General features: G+C 50.2%; 1 protein-coding gene across 1 annotated transcript; it reads left to right on the forward strand.

Moving 5' to 3' along the window:
- Window positions 1-1,405: 1,405 nt before the first annotated feature.
- CIMAP2 (ciliary microtubule associated protein 2) lies at window positions 1,406-23,018 on the forward strand. The gene is made up of 9 exons (XM_074381539.1): window positions 1,406-1,427; window positions 2,534-2,847; window positions 3,049-3,171; window positions 6,935-7,072; window positions 7,187-7,330; window positions 9,283-9,444; window positions 10,390-10,515; window positions 12,572-12,705; window positions 20,541-23,018. The coding sequence occupies exons 1-9, from the start codon at window positions 1,406-1,408 to the stop codon at window positions 20,611-20,613; spliced, it is 1,236 nt and encodes a 411-aa protein (XP_074237640.1). The 3' UTR covers window positions 20,614-23,018.
- The last annotated feature ends 1,257 nt before the right edge of the window (window positions 23,019-24,275 follow it).

Here is a 24,275-nt window from a genome sequence, read left to right on the forward strand (position 1 = left end):
AGGGTATTACCTAAATCAGGTCATTTCATTCTCTTCTCCCAGCAGCCTGAGAGACAGAGATGATTAGTTTCACTTTATAGAATGAAACTGATAATGCTGAGACTCAAAGAAGTGGCTTGCTCAAGGTCCCATGGCTGGGAAAGGCAGAGTCTGCTTAGATGACCCAGGCTGCCTGTTCCTGAGGCCTGACACCTCTGACCATCAGCTCAGTGGTGCAGTGCAGACGCTCTGCCAGCTGTGGCCATGTGCCTGTCAGGCCATGTGCCCAAGAGTCCAGCTCTCAGCTGTGCTGGGGAGCCACACTTCTTATTTAATTACTGGCTTGGGATGTCAGAAGGGCATTGGGTGGGGCCTGGCAGAAGACCCACTGTGCCTCTGATCCAGCTTCAGCATGGGCCAGAAGCAGGACTTCTGGTACAACTTACACCTTTCTGGCTTCAATGCTGTCACCATGGAATGGGGTATGGATCTCTGCCCCACCTTTGCCTAAGACCTTTGGGAAGATCACAGGCCATCATGGGAGAAATTAGACAATCTCAGAACATGGCTGTGGAGCACTGGTGGAGGGGGTAAGGAAGGAGGGAGGAGACAGCTGACTACGTATGAATTGCAGGTGTATGTGGGGCACATGCCCTCAATTCCTTTCTTTATGTGGGAAGTCATCCATATGCTTCAATATTGAGTTTGGAATTCTCCTCCAGAAAGCCTTCCCTGACCTACCTACCCACAGGCTGGGTCAGAGGCCTCCCTCTCTCATAGACCTGACCACAGTATGTGGTCATTGCTTCCCCCATTACTTTCAGGGCAGGGGCCATATCTGGGTCCCAGGCGCTCTGCACGATGTCTGCCCGGAGTGGGTGCCAGGGGTGTCTAGGGCCCGGTTGAGTCCTGGCTATCCCTGCAGTCTTGCCCAGCCCTCCAACCTCTGGCTTTCCTTGCCCCGTCCCCCTTACATCTGCTCCCCTGACTCCCAGAGTAGAGGAGTTGGATGTCCTTTGCCCAAGTCTGCCTTCTCTGTGGGCCTCAGTTTCCCATCAGCACAAGGTGAACATTAAGAGGTTCTTTCTGAGCCTAGGCAGGCTCCATGCAGGGCTCTGGGACAAAGCCGGAAATCGGAAACACTTCCTCAACAAATGGCCCCACTCGATGGCATCCATGTTAAATACAAGAAGGGCCATAACATCGGCAGGGGCCAGGGAAGGACCCTGGAAATGTGCACGGACAAGTGAAAAATCAGCAGGCTACACGCGCAGGGTGGTGCGGGAGGGCGTGGCCCACAGCTCCGAGGCGCATCACAAGGCCTGGTTGCCGTGGCAGCGGCAGAGGCGGCCGCGGAGGCCCGCGGTGAGGGAAGGCCAGGACCCCGCAGGAGCTAGTGGCTAGTGGCTGGAACCGCGCCAGCGCCATGGCCACCAAATGGTTCACTGGTGCGCCCTTCGGGGTGCAGAGCCACAGGTGGGGTCTGTTTGCGTCCTGGGCTCACGCCTACGGTCTAAGGCAGCCACTGCCCACCCCGAAGCCACCCTTGACCTCGAGAGAGAGGGTGTCCACTTACACGGGGCTCAGCCTGGCAGGGAGGGGAATAACGGGAGGAGGGGCTGGCAGTGAGAAGGGGCTGGACTTACTCTTCTCCCCAAACTTACTGCTCTTCCCTGTCCAGGGTTCTTTTACCATCTCGGTGAGTTCTTTAAAACCATTTCAAGAGCACCTACTCTGTGCGTGGCCTGGTCCATAGTAGGCCACTCAGCTCAAACGTGGTGGGTGAGATTTCAGCCCAGGTGTCTGTCTCCCATTGATTCATATTCCACTCTGTCTCTCTCTCTCACCTGCTGGGATCCAGGCACTGTTCTAGGATCTGGGGCTACAGTAGTGAACACAACAGCAAACTTCTGTGCTCATGGAGTTTGCGCTCTTCTGTGGGGGTGGGGGTGGATAATAAAGAAAAGTATGTATATTTGTAAAATGTTTGATATTGATAAGGGCTGTGGAAAAACATGAAGCTGGGGGGAGGAGCTGGCAGGTAGGGTGGGGTGGGAGTGGCCTGGAACATTCGAAGCCACTGCAGCTCTGCTGCTTTTTCTTCATGAGCTTGTTCCAAAGTCACCTCCATGGGCAACCAGCTCCCCCATGCTCCAGGCCTGCCCACAGGCCAGGCAGGCACAGGCTCTCACTGGGCCTGGCCCCTACATCTCTGCTGTTTATCACCACTGGAAGCTCAGCCCTCATGCAGGCCCAGCTCTAGGTGCTGGGAAGAATGCAGAAGATTCCGCTCCTTCTACAGCTCAGCTCATCCACCACAGCAGGCAGCTCAGAGGGACAGCGGTGGTGGATGAGCTGAGCTGTAGAAGGAGCGGATCTTCTGCATTCTTCCAGCATAGAGCTGGGCCTGCTGGGGGCTTCCAGTGTGTTTGATAAGCGAGGGGCTGCGCCACTCCCAGCTTGTGCACTGACTGGCTGTGGGCTCTGGAAGGAGCTGTTCCACCTCCCTGCAGTGTGAGGGGCAGTGATAGAGGATGTGATGATTGCACCTGAGTGCCAGGCCTGGTGGTGGCAGCCGCGGTGTTGAGGGTGGCAGCTGCAGGGCAGATTGCCTCCGGGCCAGGGTGGTGGCTTGGTAAGGACCTGCTGTGTGGAGGACCGGGCAGGTGCGGCTGTCACAGCTCTGACCACGCCCTGACTCAGTCCCACATAGGCCCTGGGACCTACAGCTCCAAGGAGACCTGCTTCAGCAAGACGAAGCTGATGAAGGAGGTGGACACAGGCTGGGCCAAGGCCCAGGAAGCCACGCGGCTGACCCAGCTACCCCACTTCCAGTACCAGGCCATCCTGAAAGAGAAGCGGCTGCAGGTGAGGCCTCTGGGGCCAGGCCTCTCCCTCTCTGGTGCCAGGTCTTCCTGTCCATCGCAGCTGCTCCGTGTGGCCATCAGTGTCCTCCCAGGGCCAGATGGAGATTATCCTTTAAGGAACACCATCACGCCTTGAGCTTCTTCCTGTCTGGACTTTCCCAAGTTTAAGGCTCTTATCTTCTGCTCTTTTCTCTTGGCACAGGAGCAAAAGCTGGGGCCTGGCTCCTACAACCTCAAAGACTTCTTAGAACAGCTGCGGGATAAACCATGTAGCACCCGGGGGCTGCTCAGCTCTGGGGAGGTTCGCTTCCGAGGACTCATTGGGGTAGGTGTTCTCATGTCTGGAGTCCCGAGCAGACAGCCTGGCATACGTGGGGTGCCCAGCAAATTCATTCACTTGTACATCCCTCTAGCAAGCCGGGAATAAGGGTGAAGTACCTCCTAAGTGGCATACGCTGACCGAGGCCTTGGGAATCTAGCAGTGATGAAGACAAGGTCCCTGCTGTCCTGAAGTAGATGTCCTAGTGGGGGAAACAGTAGTACAAAGAAGGAAATAGAATACATATATAAGCAGGGCTGTGAGCACAAATGAGACAGGGAAGGGACAGACAGTGATGCTGGTGCAATTGATAGAGGGTAGTCAGGGCTCTGGGAGGAGGTGACATTTGAGCAGACTGGCAGGTCATGAGCAGCGGAGCCTTGCAGTGTCTGGTAGAGCATTCTAGTCATTGGAGCAGCAGAGGCTAAGGCCCTGAGGCGGGAACATGCCTGTCGAATCAGACCTGCAGGCAGGAAGCCAGTGTGGCTGGAGGGCACTGGGTGAGGGTGAGAGGAGGCGAGCGATGGGGCGGAGGAGTGAAGGGCTGGGTCACGAGGCCCCTGCAGCTGATGTGGAGCCTTGGTGTTTATTCCAGGTGCTGCTGGAGCGCAGTGGAGAGCTTTGACAGGGGGACCTGACTTACCTTTTTGGAGGAATACCCTTGTGAGGGCCAGAGTTGGGAGGAGGCAATGGTGCTGCGAGGCGGGGGTGGCAGCACTGGGAGATGATGATCCCATTAGGAGGACGCTGAGTGACACCGAGGCTCAGTAAGGGCACAAGGGAGAAGGCAGGCGTCACCCCCTTCCAAGGGAGCCAGCGCTGCAGTTTTTAGCCTGGACCTCTCTGTGCTGGACGCTGGTATCCATCTCCCAGCCCCTCACACAGGCCATGCCACTTCACATGGGGCTCGGCTCCTGCTGTTCCCTCTGCTAGGAATGCCCTTCCTCCCTCAGCAGCCTCTCCTAGGGCACGCCTGCTCATCCTGCGGCTCTCAGCTTCCAGAAGCCTTCCTCGGCCCTGCTAGGTGGCGTCTCCCTAGGCGTCTCCATTGTGGTTGTGTGTTCAGCGTCCCTCTGCACTGGACAGCAGCTCCTGAGGGTGGACCACATCTGCTCAGTTCCTTCACTGCAGCCTTCTGGGGTTCTAGCAGTGCCTGGCACACATAGGCACGCAGGAAGTATTTGTGGACTGAATAAGTGCGTGCACCCTAAGTATCAGGTGCTCCAACACATTCTCTTTAATTCTTTGCAACTACTCCAGATGAGGCCCTGGAGACTCAGAAAAGATAAGCAGCTTGCCCCAGCTGCTGAGATGCAGACAAGGGAATGTCCGGTCCCAGAGCCAGGGCCTTTCTCCTGCACCTCAACACTGGGAACGCTTCTGTGAAGGCTGGAAATTCCCCCTGACACGATGCATCTTCAGGTGCAGAAGCTGTAACTGTAACTTAGGGAGAGGGGATGCCTGGAACATTTAAACCAATCCAAAGTAATAATAGTGGACATGTACTAATTAATTTCATGTTCATGACAGCCCTATGAAGTAGGCACTATCATTATGTCCATTCTACAGATGAGAAAAATGGGGTATAAAGTGGCTAAGTAACCTACCACCCAAGGTCATGAAGCTACCGGCTGGCAGAAGCAGACTTTTCAATCCCAGGTGTCCAACATGTACCAGGCATTTCACCCATAGGCGTGGCCCCCCCGCAGTTCTTGGACTTTGCTCCCTGAGTCTCTGTGGAGGCCAGGGCCTGGGTGTGGGAACTCAGCCTCACTGATGGCAGGGAACTGAGGGGACAAGCTGACTGTCTTTCCTTGCTGCCTTTGCTCTTTCTGACCGGGGGACCTTCCCACCCTCCCTCCTACCTGTCTTTGGGAATCCTTCCATTCTTCAAAGTCCAGCCTGAAAAAAAAAAAAAAAAAAAGAACAACTTACAAGTGATGATTTATTCATTCCCACACTCCCCTCTCCAATTAATCATTCCTGTTTGAGTTCCCAAAGCGCTGACAACATAACGTTCTAGTTAAAACCATGGGCTTTCCCATAAGCCCAGATGTGGTACTGAATGTCTGAACCTGAAGGTTTTAAGGAAGAAATGGGATTATCCCGACAAAGTGCCCAGTGCTGCACTTGCCTCTGGGCTCCAGGAGCAGGGCCACTCTGACCCTTGGCATAACCCTCTTCTTCAAAGTCTCCCAGGACCTGTGGTGACCGCTGCTCACCCACCTAGTGCCTTCCACAGTGCCTGGCAAACAGTAGAGGTTCAGAAAGGTTATGGACTTTGGAGTTGAAACCCTCATGCTGTCCCTTTCTGGAGTTGGGACATGGGACACGCAGTTTGCCTTTCCGAGACTCAGTTTCCCCATCTGTTAGTTGTGGATGGTGCTGACTTGATCTCCCCCAGTCACTACCAGGACCAAGATGCTGAGGCTTGTGAAGCACCTAACACACCATGCAGCTATCCTCGGGGGTTTTCTCCAGAACATACGTGGGAACCCCGGAAGGAGACTTGTAGTCCCGTTCCTCTGGATGCCTTTAGTGGTCTGACTCCCCATGCAGAGGTCCCTGCCCTCTCTGTCCCATCATGCTTCCCCAGGGTCAGGTGCCAGGCTCAGAGGTGGGTACAGCCGAGCCATCTATGGAGCAGCAGTGACCCCGCGTGGCTAAAAGGTGCAGAGCAGCAGAACGTGTCCCGCCAGGTGTCTCCCCAAGGTGGACTTCTCGCCTCACTCTGCCTACAAAATCACGCTTCGAACCCTGGCAGCCCAGGTCCCAGATGGTCATTCCAATCAGTTCTTAACCTCTCCTCCTGCCCCTCCAAGACCTTCAGCCACCCCACCCTGACTTACCACGTGTCAGTGTCGCTATGTGCCAGGCACCTGTGAGCCTCCACGACTGCTCGCACCTACACTTCCAAGTTCAGCCTCTCCTGCAGGGCCCCACTGGCCCGTCCCTGTCTCGCTGCTGCTTCCCTGTATCCCACGCTGGGACATGGTGGGCTTCTGCTACTCCTGAAGCACACGCCGTTCCGCCCAGCCCCCTTCGCTTGCTTGCAGACATTATTTTACAGACACTCTTTAACTTCATCGCCATTTCCTAGAAGAAAGTATTCCTATCCCGTGGTACCAGTATGGACCATGAGACTCAGAAGGCCCGCGGTCACTCAGCTAGGAGGCGGCAGAGCCAGGATCTGAACCCAGAACGACAGTCCTTCCCTGAAACAGCACACTGAGAAAGTCCTCATGTCACGCAGGGCTGTGGTGCAGGGGTGCGAAGACTGGAATTGCCAGATCCACCAAAGCAGGCAATGGTCTCAGGTGGTAGGGCAGGAAGGCTTCATTTCCAGGAGATGACATTTGAGCTGGCTTTGCAGGAACAGTGGAATTGTCCAAGGCAAAGAGGGCAGGAAGGGCATTTGGAGTAGTGGTTACAGCATGAGCCAACGAGGGAAGGTTGGGCAGAATGGCTTGTGTTTGGGGAGCAGCAAGGAGCCCACTGTGTTGGCCAGTGTGTGATGTGAGGAGGAAGCAGGGAGATGTAACTTGGACAGGACTTTGGAGCCCAGGGAAGAGGCTGAGCTTGGAGGTGAAGGTATGAGCAGTGGTGGAGGCTGACGGGCAACAATGTCATGTGTCAGAGGGCAGGTAGCAAGCGGGCACCCTGAAAAGCCCGTTCCCTTCTTGGGATGGCAATCCCAGGTGTTCCTCAGGAGCACGCTCAGCACAAGGAGTGGGTCTGACGGCCTCTATGCCCCCACCCCGCCCCACAGAACTACTACCCGGGCCCTGGAAATTATGGGGAGAAGGGCAACCCATACACCAAGCTGGAGGAGAATGCCTGGAAGCGGTCCCATTCCGAGGGCCTCATGTGCAGGATGAGCAACAAGCCCCACCCGCGGGCTCATCAGGTACCCCCTTGGCTGGCCAGGCCTAGCCTGCCTTCCCATCCTGGAGGGGCACTCCCAGGGCAGAGGGGGAAGCTGAGCTGTCCTGCAGGCCTCATTGCCTCTGCTGTGCTCTAGGGCAGTGGTCTGGCACCCGGCACCTACTCCATCAAAAGTGGCATTGATACATACGTGGCACGATCCGTTGGCACGCGTGGTCCCTATGACACTTTCTCTGGTGATCGGAGCAAGCCGCTGCCCTATGGACACTACTCCATGCAGGTGTGTACCTGGAGGGTGGAAGGTGTTGGCTCATGCCCCAGCAGGATGACAGGCCCCACTAGTCAGCACCAGAACAGCAGCCTGTGCGCCAGGCTCTGCACCGGGCTGTTTCCACCCCACCTCGCTTCACCCTCACAGCCAGGCGCATCCGGCTTCCGGTGCTAGGTAAGGAAAACAGGCTGGCCACACGGCTGGGAGGAGCAGAGCTGGGATTTGAACCCAAGGACACCTGTCTGACTTCACTGCCACTGCCAGCTCTCTCCTCTGCATTGGCATGACGAGCCCAGGAGGCAAAGATGGCCCACAGTGCCAGGGGAGCTTGGCCATGAGGAACCCTGATGACACAAGGCGGGGGGCACCCTCTTATTTTGGAGACAGCAGGCATTGTAGACCAAGCTGGCTGGGTTAGTGCCAGTGCTGTTAACAAAGCAGAGAACAAGGAGGCCCAGGAGGGGAAACTGAGGTAGAATTTTACCTTGGTGGACTCCTTTCCGCCCCCATCAAGTCCCTGTGATGTGATCTCACAGTGCGCTGTGCTTTGCCTGTTTTGTGCTCATAGCCGTTGGAATTAGGTTTTGTCTAATTGCCTGTTTGTCTTTTCTCCATTTTGCATTCTCGCAGTGGGTATGATCAGGCCAGGTAGCAGGCGAGGTGCAGGGGAAAGCAACCTTGTGGAACTTACATTCTGTGGGAAAAGAAACTCAGTTATCAATGAATAAAAAAAAAATTCTTGAGTGTGAGCAGGCGATGAGTGCCATGGCAGAGCTCTGGAGCGCTTGGGGGGTGGTGGTGGTTAATGCCGAAGGACTTTGGGGCTAGCTGGTAGGCAGCCACTGAGCTAAGGCCTCGAACTGGCTGCTCCCTGGAGCCTCCCAGACCTCCCCATGACCAGCTACAGCAGGGGTCAAGGGACCCTCCACAGGCACTGTGGCCAGTGCCCATTCTGACTGGCCAGTGCCCAGGCCATGCTCTTTGCTTTTGTTTGTGAAACCCTTTTTTTTTTTTTTTTTTTTTGAGACAGTTTTGCTCTTGTTGCCCAGGCTGGAGTACAGTGACATGATCTCGGCTCACCACAACCTCCACCTCCTGGGTTCAAGGGATTCTCCTGCCTCAGTCTCCTGAGTAGCTGGGATTACAGGCATGCGCCACCACACCTGGCTAATTTTTTATTTTTAGTAGAGATGTTGGTCGGCTGGTCTCGAACTCCTGACTTCAGGTGATCCACCTGCCTTGGCCCCCCAAAGTGCTGGGATTACAGTGAGCCACTGTGCCTGGCCAAACTTTTTTTTTTTTTTTTTTAGATCAGTTTCAGGTTCACAGCAAAATTGAGTGGAATGTACAAGGAGTTCCCATATACCACACTGCCCTCCCTATAGCATGTACGGCCTCCCTGACCATCAGCATCCCACAGCATCCTGGTTCGTTTGCTGCAGTTGAAGAAGCTACACTAATAAGTCATTATCACCCCAACTGCATGGCGTGCCTTAGGGTTCACTCAGGTGGTATATATACATCCTGTGGGTTTGGACAAATGTGTGACATGCAGCCACCATTTTATTATCATGTAGAATAGTTTCACTGCCCTCCAAATCCTCTGTGCTCCTCCGGTCGTGCTGGTTTTAAATATTTAAGGTATCATTCCTGCTTAGAACAGTGCCAGACTCGATACATGTCCAACAAATGAAAGAAAGAAGAAATGGATGAAAAGGAGCTGGGCTGTGGGATGTGGCAGGTGTGGGGTGCAAGAGACGAACTTTGCCCCGGCCTGCTGGTGGCCCCTTGACCACCAGCCCAGGTCGAGGGGCCGTTGAGACTGGCCTGGCCTCCGGGATGTCTGCACAGCAGGGTAGTAAGTGACACCCCATTGCTTTTCTCTGGTTGCAGGGGAGGGTTGAGAAAGAAGCTCTTGATTTTCTTGGCATAACAGATTCCTTTTTCTGTCTTTTTCTCAGAAAAAAAAGCCCAGGGAACTGATGAATTTCAAGAGCTTTGTAGAAGAACTTAACTCACGTCACAATAAGAAACATGGGGTTTTTTCTAAACTTCCCCGCAACCCGAAAATCCCTACGGAGAGGATTTACTGGTCTACCCTTAGCCAGTGCCCCCGCCTTCTGGTCAGTTCGCTGCTATGGCTGGCCTTCCTCTCTTGGAGGGCAGCCTCCTGCCGGGGCTCGGCGTGGGGCAGGGTGGTTAATTTCATGGGGAAAGCTCAGTCTTGGGATCAGACTGACTTGGTTTCTAGTCCTGGTCTTGGACGCTGGGACACTTCAGATGAGATCCTGGTCAGGCCTCGGTTGACACCCCTGTCCTATGAAGATGGTGAAGTGGTTATGAGAATTAGATGGGGCTGTGTACTCAGAGCTCGTAGCATGGTGTGTGGTGCCCAGGAAGGGCCTACCCAGTGCTGACCTTCCCCTTCCTCTGGCCTCAGAGTGCTGGAGGATGGGCAGAGGAAACTGGAGCAGGGCAGAGTACAGCTCCCCACTGGAGGGCCTGCTCACCTGCTCCACCCAAGGGAGTGGTGAGCTCAGCGCTGGTGTCAAAGCAGCCCTCTGGGGGTCTGAGCAGGCCCCCCAAGCAGGGTTTGCCCCTTCGAGGCACTTTTCCAACCCCCCGCCCCATCCTGCTGAGGTAGGGATTATCAGTTGCATTTCACTAAAGGCAACAGAAGCCCAGATCTGGAAAGGGATTTGCCCAAATTCTCCCAACAAGGGTGAGAAGGGGCTGGGATTGGAACCCAGCTCATCTGGCTCCAAGTCTGGTGTGGCCTCCTTCCTCAGAAACGGGGTCTTCAGCTGTCTGGGCCCCACCAGACCATGAAGGCCCTTGGGCACCTGAAAAGAGGCGTTAGGCTGTGGTGGGGGGTGGTGCTAGAGTGGGTGGCATGGGTCATGAGGGCCGCTTTGCTGGGAGGTAGCTTGGTGCCTCCCACCATCCTTGGCTCAAGACCCAGGGCTGCTGAACGGGCGGAGTCAGCTGCCAGGAGCCCTCAGCTGCCCTGGGCCCAGGCTGACACTGGCACAGCCTTCCAGATTTCAGCCTTCCTTCCTTCCTCATAGGCCACGTCTGGCCCTGGTTTCTGGCTTCCGCAAGAGACGAAATGCAGACCTGTCAACCATCCACCGTTCCTGTTCTCCTCCAAGGGGTCAGGTGCAAAGGCCTGCCAGATGATTTTGGGAAGCTGGGTGAGTGGATCTGGGGTGGGGGATACGTGGGAATGCTCTTCTGCCTCTACAGCCAACACTAAAGCCTCTTTGTCCCCTGCAACCCATGCTTTGAGTAAGCCACATGCCTCCTCTTTCTTTTCCCCAAGGGGCCTGAGGTCCACTCCCACTCTTATTTCCTAAGGCATTGGTTCTCAGACTTGAGCTGGTATCAGCATCACCTGCAGGGCTTGTTAAAACAGACAGCTGGGCCCCACGTCAGAGCTTCTGATACAGTAGGCCTGGGTTGGGACCTGGGAATTTGCATTTCCAGCAAGTTCAGGTGATGGGGATGATGCTATTCCAGGGACCACACTTTGAGAGCCAATGGGCTAAGAAACATCACACGGCAGCCATGCCATTCTCTTTATTTTCCCAGAGATATGCTCCTTCCATTCGCTCTTTGTATTTGTCTTGGGCCTCAGGGGCAGCTGCTGAAGCTGGTCCCTTTCCCATCCCTTGCCTAGCAAGGCCCCCTTCCCGCCCCTTCCCTTTCCCACTCTCTTCCTTCTCTCCAGAGGCATGCCCAAGTGTGCAATGTAATCTTTAGTTAGTGTCTTGTAAACCAGCTAAATTCTTGGCCTTGGGCTTTGACCTCATTCTGTTTCTTATTCCACCCCCTCTTCAGTTTGTAAATGCACCTTTTATTGGGGTCTAATAATCATAGAGAAAGATGTTGAATCCTAAGTGCACAGCTCCGTGAATTGTCAGATAATGGCCCGTAGCTACCCCCCAGAGAGTTTAACAGCTCTCATTTCCAGCACCCCAAGAGCATCCACAGTTCCCACCCCCACCTGCAATTAGATAGCCTGATGTGCTGACTTCCAGTAGCACAGGTTTTGAACGGTTTTCCGTTTTTAAGGTCTCTCCTGGGTAGGCCTTGCTTGTAACTTACCCGCCTTCCCATCATGCTCCATCCCACTGCCCCATCCTGCACCCCGACATCTGAGCTTTTCCTCTGGGGAACATCCCAGGCACCTCACCTCCCTATAAGGTGGCAAGGTCCTCAGCATGCCCAGACCCCAATGACCAATTCTTGTGAGGACCAGCTGGTCATCTCCGAATCCTTCCTTTTATCACCTCCAGCCTGCACCCCGCAGGGGAGTAGTCTTTACCTGACAGCCCCCAAGTGAAATGTTTAGACCAGAGCCAAATGACCCTGCTGCTACCACAGGGTCAGCCACCGTGAAGTGGCAAGGACTGATGTGAGGTCCGGGTTCTTGTTGCTCAGCTGGCCACGCCCCACAGGGTGGGAGAGCCCCTCAGCTTGCACCCCGAAACCTGGCACCTCCTGAAACAGGCTTCTCCCTTGTGGGAGGCAACTTCTGTTTAGCATGGGACTAGCTTCTGGGTCCTAACATCTCCCCAGCCCAGCCTTGGGACTGCTTCTCTGCAGGTGGCTGGGTTCTTGTCCTGCCTTAATTCTGCCCTTGCTATGTCACCTGGGGGAAGTTACATCTCCTTTCCCAACCCCTCTGTTGCTGCCTCGAGGACCTGCGACCCAGATAGCCGGGTGAGATGCTGTATTCCCTTCCTAGGGCTGCCGCAAACTAGGTGGCTTAAAGCAACAGACATATATTCTCTGACAGTTCTGGAGGCGAGAAGTCTGAAATGAAGGCGCCTGCAGGTCCGTGCTCCCTCCAAAACCTGTTGAGAAGAATCCTTCCTTGCCTCTCGTAGCTTCTCGTAGGTGGCCAGCAATCCTTGGTGTTCCCTGGCTTGTAGCCATCTCTCCAGTCTGTCTTTTTGCATGGCTGTCTTCCTGTGTGTCTCTTCTTATGAGGACACCAGTCACATTGGATGAAGGACCCACCTTACCGCAGTGTGGCTTCACCTTCACTAGTGATGTCCTTAGCAACCTTATTTCACATTCTGAGGTACTGGGGTTACTCGGGGTTGGGACCTCAACATCTCCTTTTGGGGGACGCAATTCAGTTCATAACAGATGGAGTAGGGCAGTCTGAAGGGAGGAGAGGGAGCTGAGACGCAGTCTCCAAGCCGGGCTTGCTACTGTCCTGCCACCCTGTCCCTGTTGCAGAACCCCGTAGGTGTGGGCCGCTACCTCAACACCTGGCTGATGGAGACCAAGGACCGGCGGCAGCGATATCGGTCCTTATACCTGCCTGGATCCAAACGCTACCTCTCAGACCCGGCCCGGGACAAGCTCATGCAGTGAGTGCACTAGAGCTGCAGGAGAAGGGTGGGCGGTGGTGGGGTCTTACTCTGGGGTGGGCTGGTGGTTCCCCATGTTTGGTTCCCACGGGAATACAGCTTCGGCCCCTGAGACCAGCCAAACAGCAGAGGCAGTGGAGGGATGTTCGCATTCAGATCCTGGCTCTGCCACTTACTGGACGTGTGGGGTGGGGCGTGTTGCTGAACTCCGCTCAGCCTCATTTCCTTCAGCTGTCAAAAGAGCAGCTGGTGGAGGAGACCCAAATGAAATGATCTGTTGAAAACACGTGGTAAGGAAAAGATACTCCACCCCTAAATCCACCGCCCGCAGCCCACGCGGTCGTCCGTCCTCAGTGGTTTCACCACGTGGAATCTCTTTCTTGGTGTTCATAATGGGGTTGGTAAAACTCATTTCAGGAGATTGCGAAGCCTAAGAAGGAAAAGGTACGTGAAATACTGTGGCAAACTATACAACAGCCTGCAAATGTAAGCTGCTGCCATATTTTATTGACCTAAGAGGCCATCAATTGCAATGTCCACGAAGCCCTTGCCCTCCTTGGGCTCCTGGCTCAGAAGAATTATGCCAGGAGGCACAGAGGACAGATAACAGGTGTGAAGGATATTTTAATGCACTCTTTCATTGACTGATTCATTTGAAAAACCTGCCTTGTGCTTGGTTCTGTGCTGAGCACGTCTGAGCTACTAATTGTTTTCAGGTGACCAGAAATCGTCTGCCATTCCCTCAATGAAAATTTCATTTCTGCATTCATATTTTTAATTTTTAAGGGCAACTTTCTGTTTTCTGAATGTTCCTTTGATAACAATATGCTCTAGTTTCATGGAGGCAGCACTTCCTCATCTTTTGAAGATATTAAGACAAATATCTTCAAAGGATTAAAGATTAATGTCTTCCTTTTGAAGACGTTAAGACTATTTGCTTGGCATTGTTCCCATTTTTTCCCAAATCTCATTTTTCTGCATGTTCCTTTTGGCCTCAGTCTTCCACATCAGAGGTTTTTTTTTTTCAAATGTCTGGTGATCCTTGGCTATGCACCCCTGTCCAGCTGTAGACGCTTCTGAAGGCTCGGTAGTACTTGTTGATTATGGACTACCACAGTATGATCAAGCCGGGGGTTGTCACTGGGTGAACTGCCAACGTCACTATTGTCAGAGCTTTCCTCTTGGCCTTGGCCAGAGCGAGCTTCTCTGGGCGCTGTAAGCTTGGCTGTCCAAGCTCTAGAATCTAAGTGGAAGGGCAGAGGCTAGAGTTCCCAATATTTAGCAATTAAACTTCTACTTAATAACCTATTTTTTCCCCAAAACCTAAAATGCAATAAAAAAATAAAAAAATAAAAAAAATAAAAAACCAATGAAAAAGATAATCTATTAAAAAAGAGAGAAAAAAAATAACCTTCTTTTTTTTTTTTTTTTTTTTTTTGCAGTAGAGTTTCACTCTTGTTGCCCAGGCTGGAGTGCAATGGCACGATCTTGGCTCACCACAACCTCCGCCTCCTAGGTTCAAGTGATTCTCCTGCCTTAGCCTCCCAAGTAGCTGGGATTACAGGCATGCACCACCATGCCTGGCTAATTTTGTATTTTTAGTAGAGATGGGGTTTCTCCATGTTGGTCAGGCTGGTCTTGAACTCCTGACCTCAGGTGATCTGCCTGCCTCCACCTCCCAAAGTGTTGGGATTACAGGTGTGAGCCACCGCACCTGGCAAGGCTTCTAAGAGAGAGTACACACCATGTTGGCCAGGTTGGTCTCAAACTCCTGACCTCAGGTTATCCGCCTGCCTTGGCCACCCAAAGTGCTGGGATTACAGGGGTGAACCACCATGCCCAGCTCAATTCCCTGTTTTAAATATGGTACTCATGATTTCAACTATGCCTGGTGCCATCCTGAACAGAAATCTGTCTCCAGAGAATAAATCTCCAGACTAAATGAAGGGCATTCATCTGGCTGCAGTCAGTGTGGGAGAGAAACTGAGATACAGACTTTCAAACTGATATTCAAACCCTGTTTTCGATTTCACCTTCATTCCCACTTCCAGAGGTACTTGGTGCTGTTAATTCCTTAGTCTTTTGGAGTTGGGGGGATTCTTAGCTTTGCCCTCTACTGATTTGGGGGTTGGCTTTCTTGGGTCTATGAGGTTAGTTACTATTCTTCCATCTGCTTTTCAGCTTCCAAAATATTTTTTCTTCCTGCCGTTTCTTCTGGGTTTTTTTTTTTTTGGCCCTTGTGGGTATATGCCTTATCATTTTTATTCCTTTATTTTGTTTTAGTGAGGTTTCAGGAGGGAGAGAGGTTAATGTACCCATTCAATCCATGAAAAGTGTGGTGAAATTTCTGGCTTTTAAAAGGCAAAATAAAAATCTTGCAATCTGTAAGATTTTGATTTAGATTGCAACCTGCAATCTTAATCAAAGACAGGCATATTTCATACTTCTCTTCCGAAACATAAGTGATAGAAAACATTGTTTATAGAATTCTCAAGAAAAATAATTGGGACAATGTAGAGACAATGTAGGTAGCTGACCAATCATTCATGTGCAAGGCAAATGAGAGATGCATGTGTTGGGATGTATACCAAATAAATGCACATCTTCTGAAAATACTATCCTCCAATCAAATGAAAAATGAATTAACATGGACAGCTTAAGAAAGGGGAAGACATGGCTGGGTGCAGTGGCTCACTCCCGTAATCCCAGCACTTTGGGAGGCCTAAGTGGGGGGAATCACCTGAGGTAAGAAATTCAAGACCAGTCTGGCCACCATGGTGAAACCCCCATCTCTACTAAAAATACAAACAAAATTTGCTGGGCGTGGTGGCGCACGCCTGTAATCCCAGCTACTGGGGAAGATGAGGAAGGAGAATTGCTTGAACCCAGGAGGCAGGGGTTGCAGTGAGCTGAGATCGTGCCATTGCACTCCAGCCTAGGTGACAATTGAAACTACATCTCCAAATACATATATATATATATATATATATATATATATATATATGTATATATATCTGGCTATCATATATATATATATATCTGGCTATCATATATATATATATATCTGGCTATCATATATATATATATATATATATATATATATCTGGCTATTATATATATGGGCTTCTGGCCATATATATGTAACCAACAATGAAAAGAAAGAGTAGTAATATACAAACACTAAGCAAAATAGAATTCAAGGCAAAAATTTTAAGTAGAACATAGATGAGTATTTAATCATGATAACCAATAAGGGTCAAGCTAGAGGCTGGAGTGCAGTGGCACAATCATGGCTCACTGGAGCCCTGACCTCCCAGGCTCAACCATCCTCCCACCTCAGACTTCCAAGTAGCTGGAACTTCAGACACATGCCACCACACCCAGCTCATTTTTGTATTTTTTGTAGACAGGGTTTTACCACGTTGCCCAGGCTGGTCTCAAACTTCTGGGCTCAAGTGATCCACCCATGTTGGCTTTCCAAAGTGTTGGGATTATTGGCATGAGGCACCATGCCCAGCCTAACTATAAACTTGTACACACCCAAAATAACAGTAACAAAATCCCATAGTAATCATGAGAATTATTAATAGACCTGTCTGATATTTTGACAGCAGGGCACTGCTGGCCTGTGGGAGGGGTGAGACGCCTCTTGTTCATGGTGAAAGACTCTCCTGCCCAGTGGGACGGTTAGCGTTCCAGGTGCCTGCCGACTGGCTGGGGAGTAGTGGCCCCCAGTCTTTGGGACAATCCCCAAACCCTTTTGCATGTTTTCATTGCCCTCAAGACAGAAAATGCCACCCCCAAGTTAGCTGATTCAATTCAGGATACATTTATTGAGTGCCAAGAACGTGCAAGGAAGTCTGCTGAGATCTCCCTTGAAGGGGGCTGTGTGTAATGGTTGGATGGAGCAGAGGCCTGGGAGGCAGGAGAACAGACTTTCTGTGCCTATCCTATACAGATCGTTTCACTTTTTCTGGCTTTGAGTATACATCTGTAATGGATACCTATGTTTAAGGCTGTCACTGTTTTTCCAAATTGCTTCTAGTTGAGGATAGAGTGTATTGGATGGGGAGAGGGGAAGTGCTGTGGGGATTCAGAGGAGGTGAGTATTACATTGAATTTGGAGCCTTCCAAGCAGGGAAGGCTGCTTGGAAGAAGTAGCATTTGATCTGGTTCTCAAAAGCTGGATAAGAGACGGGCTTGGAACGGCAATAATGACTGTTAATCAAAGGTTGACTGTGTGCCAGGCACTATACGCAGGTCCGTATAAACATCATCTCTCGGCCGCGTGGCGTAAGCAGTGGCTTACGCCAGTAATCCCAGCACTTTGGGAGCCTGAGGCAAGCAGATCACCTGAGGTGAGGAGTTCAAGACTAGCCTGGCCAACATGGCAAAACCCTGTCTCTACTAAAAATACAAAAATTAGCTGGGCATGGTGGCAGGTGCCTGTAATCCCAGCTACGAGTGTGGCTGAGGTGGGAGAATCACTTGAACCCAGGCAGCAAAGGTTGCAGTGAGCTGAGATCGCACCACTGTCCTCCAGCCTAGGCAACAGACAGAGTGAGACTCCATCTCAATTAAAAAAAAAAAATCATCTCTCACAGACATCACAAAGCCCTGTGAAGCATGTAGTAGTGCCTTTATTATCTAGACGAGTACACTGAGTAACTTTCCCAGGGCCACAGCAAGTTACTGACTGTAGCAGTTAGCTATTGCTACATAACAAACCACCCAAAAACTCAGTGGCTTAAAACAATAGCCATTTGTTATTGTTCAGGAGTCTGTGGGTTGGCTGGAGGCTGGCTGGTCTGGGATGGTCTTGGATGGAACAACTAGACTCTTCCACATGGACTCCGGCCTGCAGCAGGGTAGCCCAGGCTTGCCCCCATGGAGGAAGCTGGAGTTTGAGAGAGGAAGTGTGCAAGGCCTTTTGCAGCCCAGGCTTAGAATGCCACACCATTATTTCTACCACATTCTGTTGGCCAAAGCAAGTTCCACGGCCAGCCCAGATTCAAGGGGAGGGGAAGTGGACTCTGCCCTGTGATGGGAGAGGCTGCGAAGTTGCATTGGAAAGGCCTACAATGCAAGGAGCTGTGGAGGCCTGGGCCATTTTTGCTCTCTGTCTAGTCCAGTCTCAGAAAAGGATTGGATCTCTAGTCCAGCTGGCTCCAAGCTGTGTTCTTTCCTCAAGGGTTTTCTTCTTCCAGGGAGGAGAAAAAAAATAGGACAGAAGGAAGAGCATGAGCAAAGGAAAGGAAGCAAAAAGTTCAGGACAGATCTGGGAAATACTGAATGGCCCATTTTGAATGATGCATGGTGGGGTGTAGAGGGGAATAGTGGAGAATAAGGCAGGAGAGGTGGTTCAGTCAGTCCTTAGAGGCCTGGAATGTATAGCTAAGCTGCTTGGACTTTATCCTGAATGTGAGAAGCCACAGGATTCTTTAAAAGTTCAATTTATTTATGTATATATATTTTTGAGATGGAGTTTTTTTGTTTTATTTTTTTCTCTGTTGCCCAGACTGGAGTGCAATGGCACGATCTAGGTTCACTGCAACTTCTGCCTCCTGGGTTCAAGTGATTCTCCTGCCTCAGCCTCCCTAGTAGCTGGGATTACAGGCATGCACCACCATGCCCGGCTGATTTCATATTTTTTTAGTAGAGATGAGTTTTTACCATGTTGGCCAGGCTAGTCTCAAACTCTTGACCTCAGGTGATCCACCCTCCTCAGTCTCTCAAAGTGCTAGGATTACAGGCATGAGCCACTGCGCCTGGCCTAAAGTTGAATTTATTATAGTATAACTCACATGCAGTAAAATTCATTCTCTTTAGGTATACAATTCTATAAGGTTTTGTTGTTTTTTGAGATAGGGTGAACGCTCTTATCACCCAAGCTAGAGCGCAGTGGTGTGAACACAGCTCACAGCAGCCTCCACCTTCTGGGCTCCAGCAATCCTCCCACCTCAGCTTCCCAAGTACTGAGACTACAGGTGTGCACCACTGCACCCAGCTAATTTTTAAATTTTTTGTAGAGAAGTGCTTCTGCCATTCTGCCCAGGCTGGTCTTGAGCACCTGGGCTCAAGCAATCCACCTGCCTCAGCCACCCAGAGTGCTGGAATTATAGGCATAAGCCACCATGCCCAGCCCAATTCTATGACAAATGCATGTAGTTGTCATGCATATCACCACAGGCAAGATTTAGAATATTCTTATCCCCCTTGTGCTATCTGTAGTCAGTCCACTCTTCCCACTGCCCCCTGGCAACTTTACCATCCCTGGAGTTATGGTTTTTCCAGAATGTCATATAAGTGGAGTCATCTGTGTGTAGAATTTTGTATCTTTTTCTTTTTGTTACGTGGTGCTGTTGAGATTCAGCCATGCTGTTGTGCGTATCTGTAGTTCATTCCTTTTTAATAGTGAGTTGGACTGCATTGTAAGGTTTTGACACAGTTTGTTTATCCATTCTCAAGTTGAGGGACATTAGGATTGTTTCCAGTTTGGGGAATTTTTAATTAAGCTGCTATAAACAGTTACATACAGGTCTTCACATAGAGAGATGTATTTATTTCTCTCCTGTAAATATCTAGGAGTAGGATTTCTAGGTCATTTGGTGGGTGTGCATATAACTTTATAAGAAGCTGCTGAACTATCTTGAAATGGCTGGCCCATTTTGTACTCCCACCAGCAATGTATGAGGGGTCTAATGGTTCTGTATCCGTGTCAGCACTTGGTATTGTCAGGGTTTTTTCTTTTCTAATTTTAGCCATTCTAATAGTATATTTCATGATGGTTTGAATTTGCATTTCTCTAGTGACAAGATGTTGAGGATCTTTTCATATGCATCCTCTGATGTCTTCTTTTGGTGAAGTGTTTTTCAAATCTTTTGCACATTTTAAACAAATGGGCTGCTTGGTTTCTTATATTCAGCTTTGAGTTCTTTAGATATTCTAGGCATAAGTCCTTTATCAATATGTGTTTTGCAAATATTTTATCCCAGATATCCAGAAGGATTTCAGTGGGAAGTAATTCTGGTGTTTTTTTTTTTTTAAAAAAAAAAGTGTGCTTATGGTATTATGGATTGTTATGGGGACAGAGACAAGGAGGCTGCCTCGATGGTGGGGATGAGAAATGAGGCACGAGGCCGGGCCAGGGGCCATGGGCATGGCGAGGAGTAGAGAGACAGGAGGCATGGAAACCCACTGGATGGTGGGAAAGACCCCTCTTACCCTGGTGAGTCCTCCCTCCTTTGACAAATATTCGTTAAGCACAGGTAATGATCTAGGCATAGGGGAAATATCGATGAAGAAATCCAAGTCCTGCATTCATGGAGTTCACGTCTTGTTGGGGAGGAAAGACAACAGGCAGATACATAAAGTGTGTAATGTAAGGGCTGGCAGATGCTCTTCGACACACACAGCAAAGGGTTCTTAGGGAAGTGCCATCTTCGAAGGGCTCGTGGGCTGGGAGGCTGAGGCCCTGATGCTGGCCTTCAGGTGCCCTCAGGTAGGTTCCCTCCTCTCTCTGACCCTTGGTCTTCCTCTCAGGTTGGGTTGGATGATCTTCCAGGCACTATGATTTTATACCGAAGTGTTTACAAGCCAACTTGGGTGCCTTAATGAGCTTAACTGGGTGTTAATTGGTGGAATCTCATCTTTAGAATCTGTTTTGTTGTAAAGGTCTAGAGGTCATCAATTTTGGCCTCTCACCAGTCTAGGATCTTCTGTGAAGCATAACCAACAGGTACCTGTTCATCCCCTACGGGTGTCCCTCCAGGGATAAGAAGCCCCCTCTCCTCCAAAGGATCACTTCCATATTTAATTTCTCTCTCTTTTTAAAGGGAAAGGATCACACCATTTACTAAGGGGAAGTGTCCTCCAACTGTGGATTACAATTCAGATCCTACTCCTTAAAGCCACACGTGAAGAACAGCTCGCAGTGACCGGAGAACCCAAAGGCCTGAAAACAATTCTGGGGGTGAGAGCATGGGCATGGGAAAGCATGGGTGTGGGAGTGGGGGGTTTTAGGGAAAGGACACACAGGAGTGCCTGGGAGAGGCGAGAGACTTGTGGAGATCACCTTTGCCAGAGCTGTGTACCTGAAGGTCACAGTGTCTTCTGGGACAGCTGGGGGCAGATACCTTGTTGCAGATCAGTTATTCTGAGAACTCAACTCAGCCAGTGACATGAACATGGGGGCCAGAGAGCAGATGGACTGAAGGGATGGGATGTGGTGGACACTTGTGGGACCCTTTCTATTCTAAAGCCAGAGTGCTTGGCTCCTTGTTTATTAAAGTTAGAAAGTGGTGGGAGAGTGTAGCATTTATTATACGGCAATTCTAGGACTCTCCAGAAGCACCCCATCACCATCCCAGGATGCTTCTGGATGCTTGGCAGGGCCTCACTGATGAGGAAACTGCTGACCTCAAGCAATGTCCAGCCATGGGGAACACTGGCTTCATCCCTGAGTCAGCCCTTGTGGGCCCCCTTCCCTCACTGTTTTATGTCAGTGAGAATGGGAGCAGGTTGTCCCTAGAGGACACTGGGATACTACAGCCTCGTCCACAAAGCTCACATAATGATAAAAAAAAAAAAAAATACTTGAAACACTTTCTTCAGTGCACAAATGTCTTACAAAAAGCAGTTTTCCAAAAGGCTGGGCGCGGTGGCTCATGCCTATAATCCCAGCACTTTGGGAGACCAAGGCGGGTGGATCACCTGAAGTCGGGAGTTCAAGACCAGCCTAAGCAAACATGGAGAAACCCCATCTCCACTAAAAATACAAAATTAGCTGGTCATGGTGCCGCATGCCTGTAATCCCAGCTACTCGGGACGCTGAGGCAGGAGAATCCCTTGAACCTGGGAGGCGGAGGTTGTGGTGAGTCAAGATTGCACTACTGCACTCCAGCCTGGGCAACAAGACTAAAACTCCGTCGCAAAAACCCAAACAAACAAAACAAACCCCCAAAACCCCAAAAAGCAGTTTTTCACGTGTCAAAACAACTGTTTCTGAAGAAGTAAAACCATCTTTATTCACCTTGCCAACATATTGCAGATAACCAGCCGCCCATGCCCACTAGCTGATCCTCAGAACCTGGGTGCAGCAGGACTGCCTACGTGTGATGCCCACTCACTGTTCTGTTACTTGTGGTCCATGCTGCAAGGGGGTGCTGAAGGCATACTGAGAACCTGGACGTTAAGATTGGGAAAAATCACTCCCTCCTGAGCAACCAGAAAGTAGCAACCTCATGCTACTTTTTTCAGATTTACATGCCAGAGTATTCAACCTGATTACCTGCAGGACCACTTCAAGAAACTGAAGTGGAATTGGGTGGTTATGAAACATTTATTCTTTTTTTTTTTTTTTTTTTTTTTTGGCTGTGGAGCTCTTTTTTTCTTTTTCCTCAAACAAAAGCTTTTAGGGAAAGTCCAATATAAAACACGGAGCTACTTTGAATCCAGCTGGGTGAGGCTGGAGTCCAGCCCTCGTGGCCAGCCCCTGTGCCCTCCTTCCCCAGGGACTGTTTGGAACCAGGCCACACAGTAGGAGGTGAGCAGTGGGTGAGCTCCGCCTCCTGTCAGATCAGCCTCGGCATTAGATTCTCAGGAGCTAAACCCTACTGTGAACGGCAAATGTGAGGGATCCAGGCTGCGTGCTCCTTATGAGAATATAACTAAGGCCTGATGAGCTGAGTTGGAACAGTTTCATCCTGAAACCATACTTCCCCGCTGCCCCATCCCACCTCACCCTGATCCGTGGAAAAACTGTCATCCTTAAAACCGGTCTCTGGTGCCAAAAAGACTGGGGACTGCTGTAATAAAGGACTTATGTCCAGAATATGTATGTGAATTCATATATATCTCAATAATAAGAAACATCAAAATAAATAATGTATAAAAGATGTAACAGACACTTTACCAAGAATATATATGGATGGCAAATAAGCACATGAAAATAAACTCAACATCATTAGCCATTAAAGAAATGCAAATTAAAGCCACAATGAGAGACTGCTACCCACCTATTAGGATAGCTAAAATTAAAAAGACTGACCATACCAAGTGTTGGTGAGGATATGGAACTCTCATACACTGCTGGTGGAAATGTAAAATGGTACAACTATCTTAGTTCATGTAGAAGATGTTAACATCAGGGGAAGGTGGGTGAAGGGGATTGCCGTACTACCACTGCAACTTTTCTGTCGAATTAATTACAAATAAAAATAAAAGTAATTAAACAAGTTAAAATATATGCAATACAACTTTTTAGAGAGACTGTTTATCTTACAAAATAAGTACATTTGCTCAAATATGTCTGTTGGCTGTCATAGACAATCACTGTCACTGTAGAGAAGGTCAGCAAGGCCAGGCGTGGTGGCTCCCGCCTGTAATCCCGGCACTTTGGGAGGCCAAGGTGGGCAGATGACCTGAGGTCAGGGGTTCGAGACCAGCCTTGCCAACACGGTGAAACCCCATCTCTACTAAACATACAAAAAACAATTAAAACCCGTCTCTACCAAAAATAGAAACAAACAAAAATTAGCCAGGCATGGTGGCAGGCACCTGTCATTCCAGCTACTCAGGAGGCTGAGGCAAGAGAATTGCTTGAACCCAGAAGGCGGAGGTTGCAGTGAGCCGAGATTGAACCACTGCACTCCAGCCCAGCCTGGGTGATAGAGTGAGACTCCATCTCAAAAGAAAAAAAAAAAAAAAAGAGAGAGAAGGTCAGCAAATTTGTAATGCTTGCATTTTTATAAGAGAAACCTGTGTAACCGCTTTGTTTATTTATTGAGACAGGGTCTTGCTGTGTCCAGCCCAGGCTGGACTGCAGTGGCATGATCATGGCTAAGTACAGTCTCGATCTCCTGGGCTCAAACAATACTCACACCTCTCAGCCTCTCACGTAGTTGGGACTATAGGCTGCACCATCACGCCTGGCTAATGTTTTTGTATTTTTAGAGATGAGGTCTTGCTATGTTACCCAGGTTGGTCTCAAATTCCTCGGCTCAAGCAGTCTTCCCACCTTGGCCTCCTAAAGTGCTGGGATTATAGGCATGAACCACTGAGCCTGGCCACAACTTTTTTTTTTTTGAGACAAAGTCTTGCTTTGTCTCCCAGGCTGGAGTGTAGTGGTGCATTGTCAGCTCACTGCAATCTCTGCCTCCCAGATTGAATCGATTCTCATGCCTCAGTCCCCCAAGCAGCTGGGACTACAGGGATGTGCCACCACGCCCAGCTATTTTTGTATTTTTAATAGAGATGGGGTTTTGGCTGGTCTCAAACTCCTCCCAGCCTCAGCCTCCCAAAGTGCTAGGATTACAGGTATGAGCCACCACCCTGGCCCCTGGCCACAACTTTAAATTAAATAATTCTTTAAAAATATTTTGCCATGAGGTAAGAATGAGTTCATGTGTGTTACAAAAATAATGTGTGCTGGGGAGGGACACTTATCTGTAATGGAGCAAAAGGCTCTCTGGCTACTACGGCCGGCTTTGCTGCCTTTGGAGGGCTAGAAGTGCTAGGGACTCCACAGTGCTTTGGAGCTGCCCTCACTGAGGGAAGTTGGTGTATATCCC

This window comes from Saimiri boliviensis, chromosome 11 (genome assembly GCF_048565385.1).
Source record: "Saimiri boliviensis isolate mSaiBol1 chromosome 11, mSaiBol1.pri, whole genome shotgun sequence".
NCBI lineage: Eukaryota > Metazoa > Chordata > Mammalia > Primates > Cebidae > Saimiri > Saimiri boliviensis.

What these genes read in the sequence shown, in the direction of transcription:
- CIMAP2 (XM_074381539.1), top strand. Translation starts at nt 1,406, where the DNA reads ATGGCCACCAAATGGTTCACTG. An exon ending in GCTTCCGAGGACTCATTGGG is followed by an intron (nt 3,172 to 6,934) that starts GTAGGTGTTCTC and finishes CCCGCCCCACAG; the next exon opens with AACTACTACCCGGGCCCTGG. An exon ending in GCCAGTGCCCCCGCCTTCTG is followed by an intron (nt 9,445 to 10,389) that starts GTCAGTTCGCTG and finishes CCTTCCTCATAG; the next exon opens with GCCACGTCTGGCCCTGGTTT.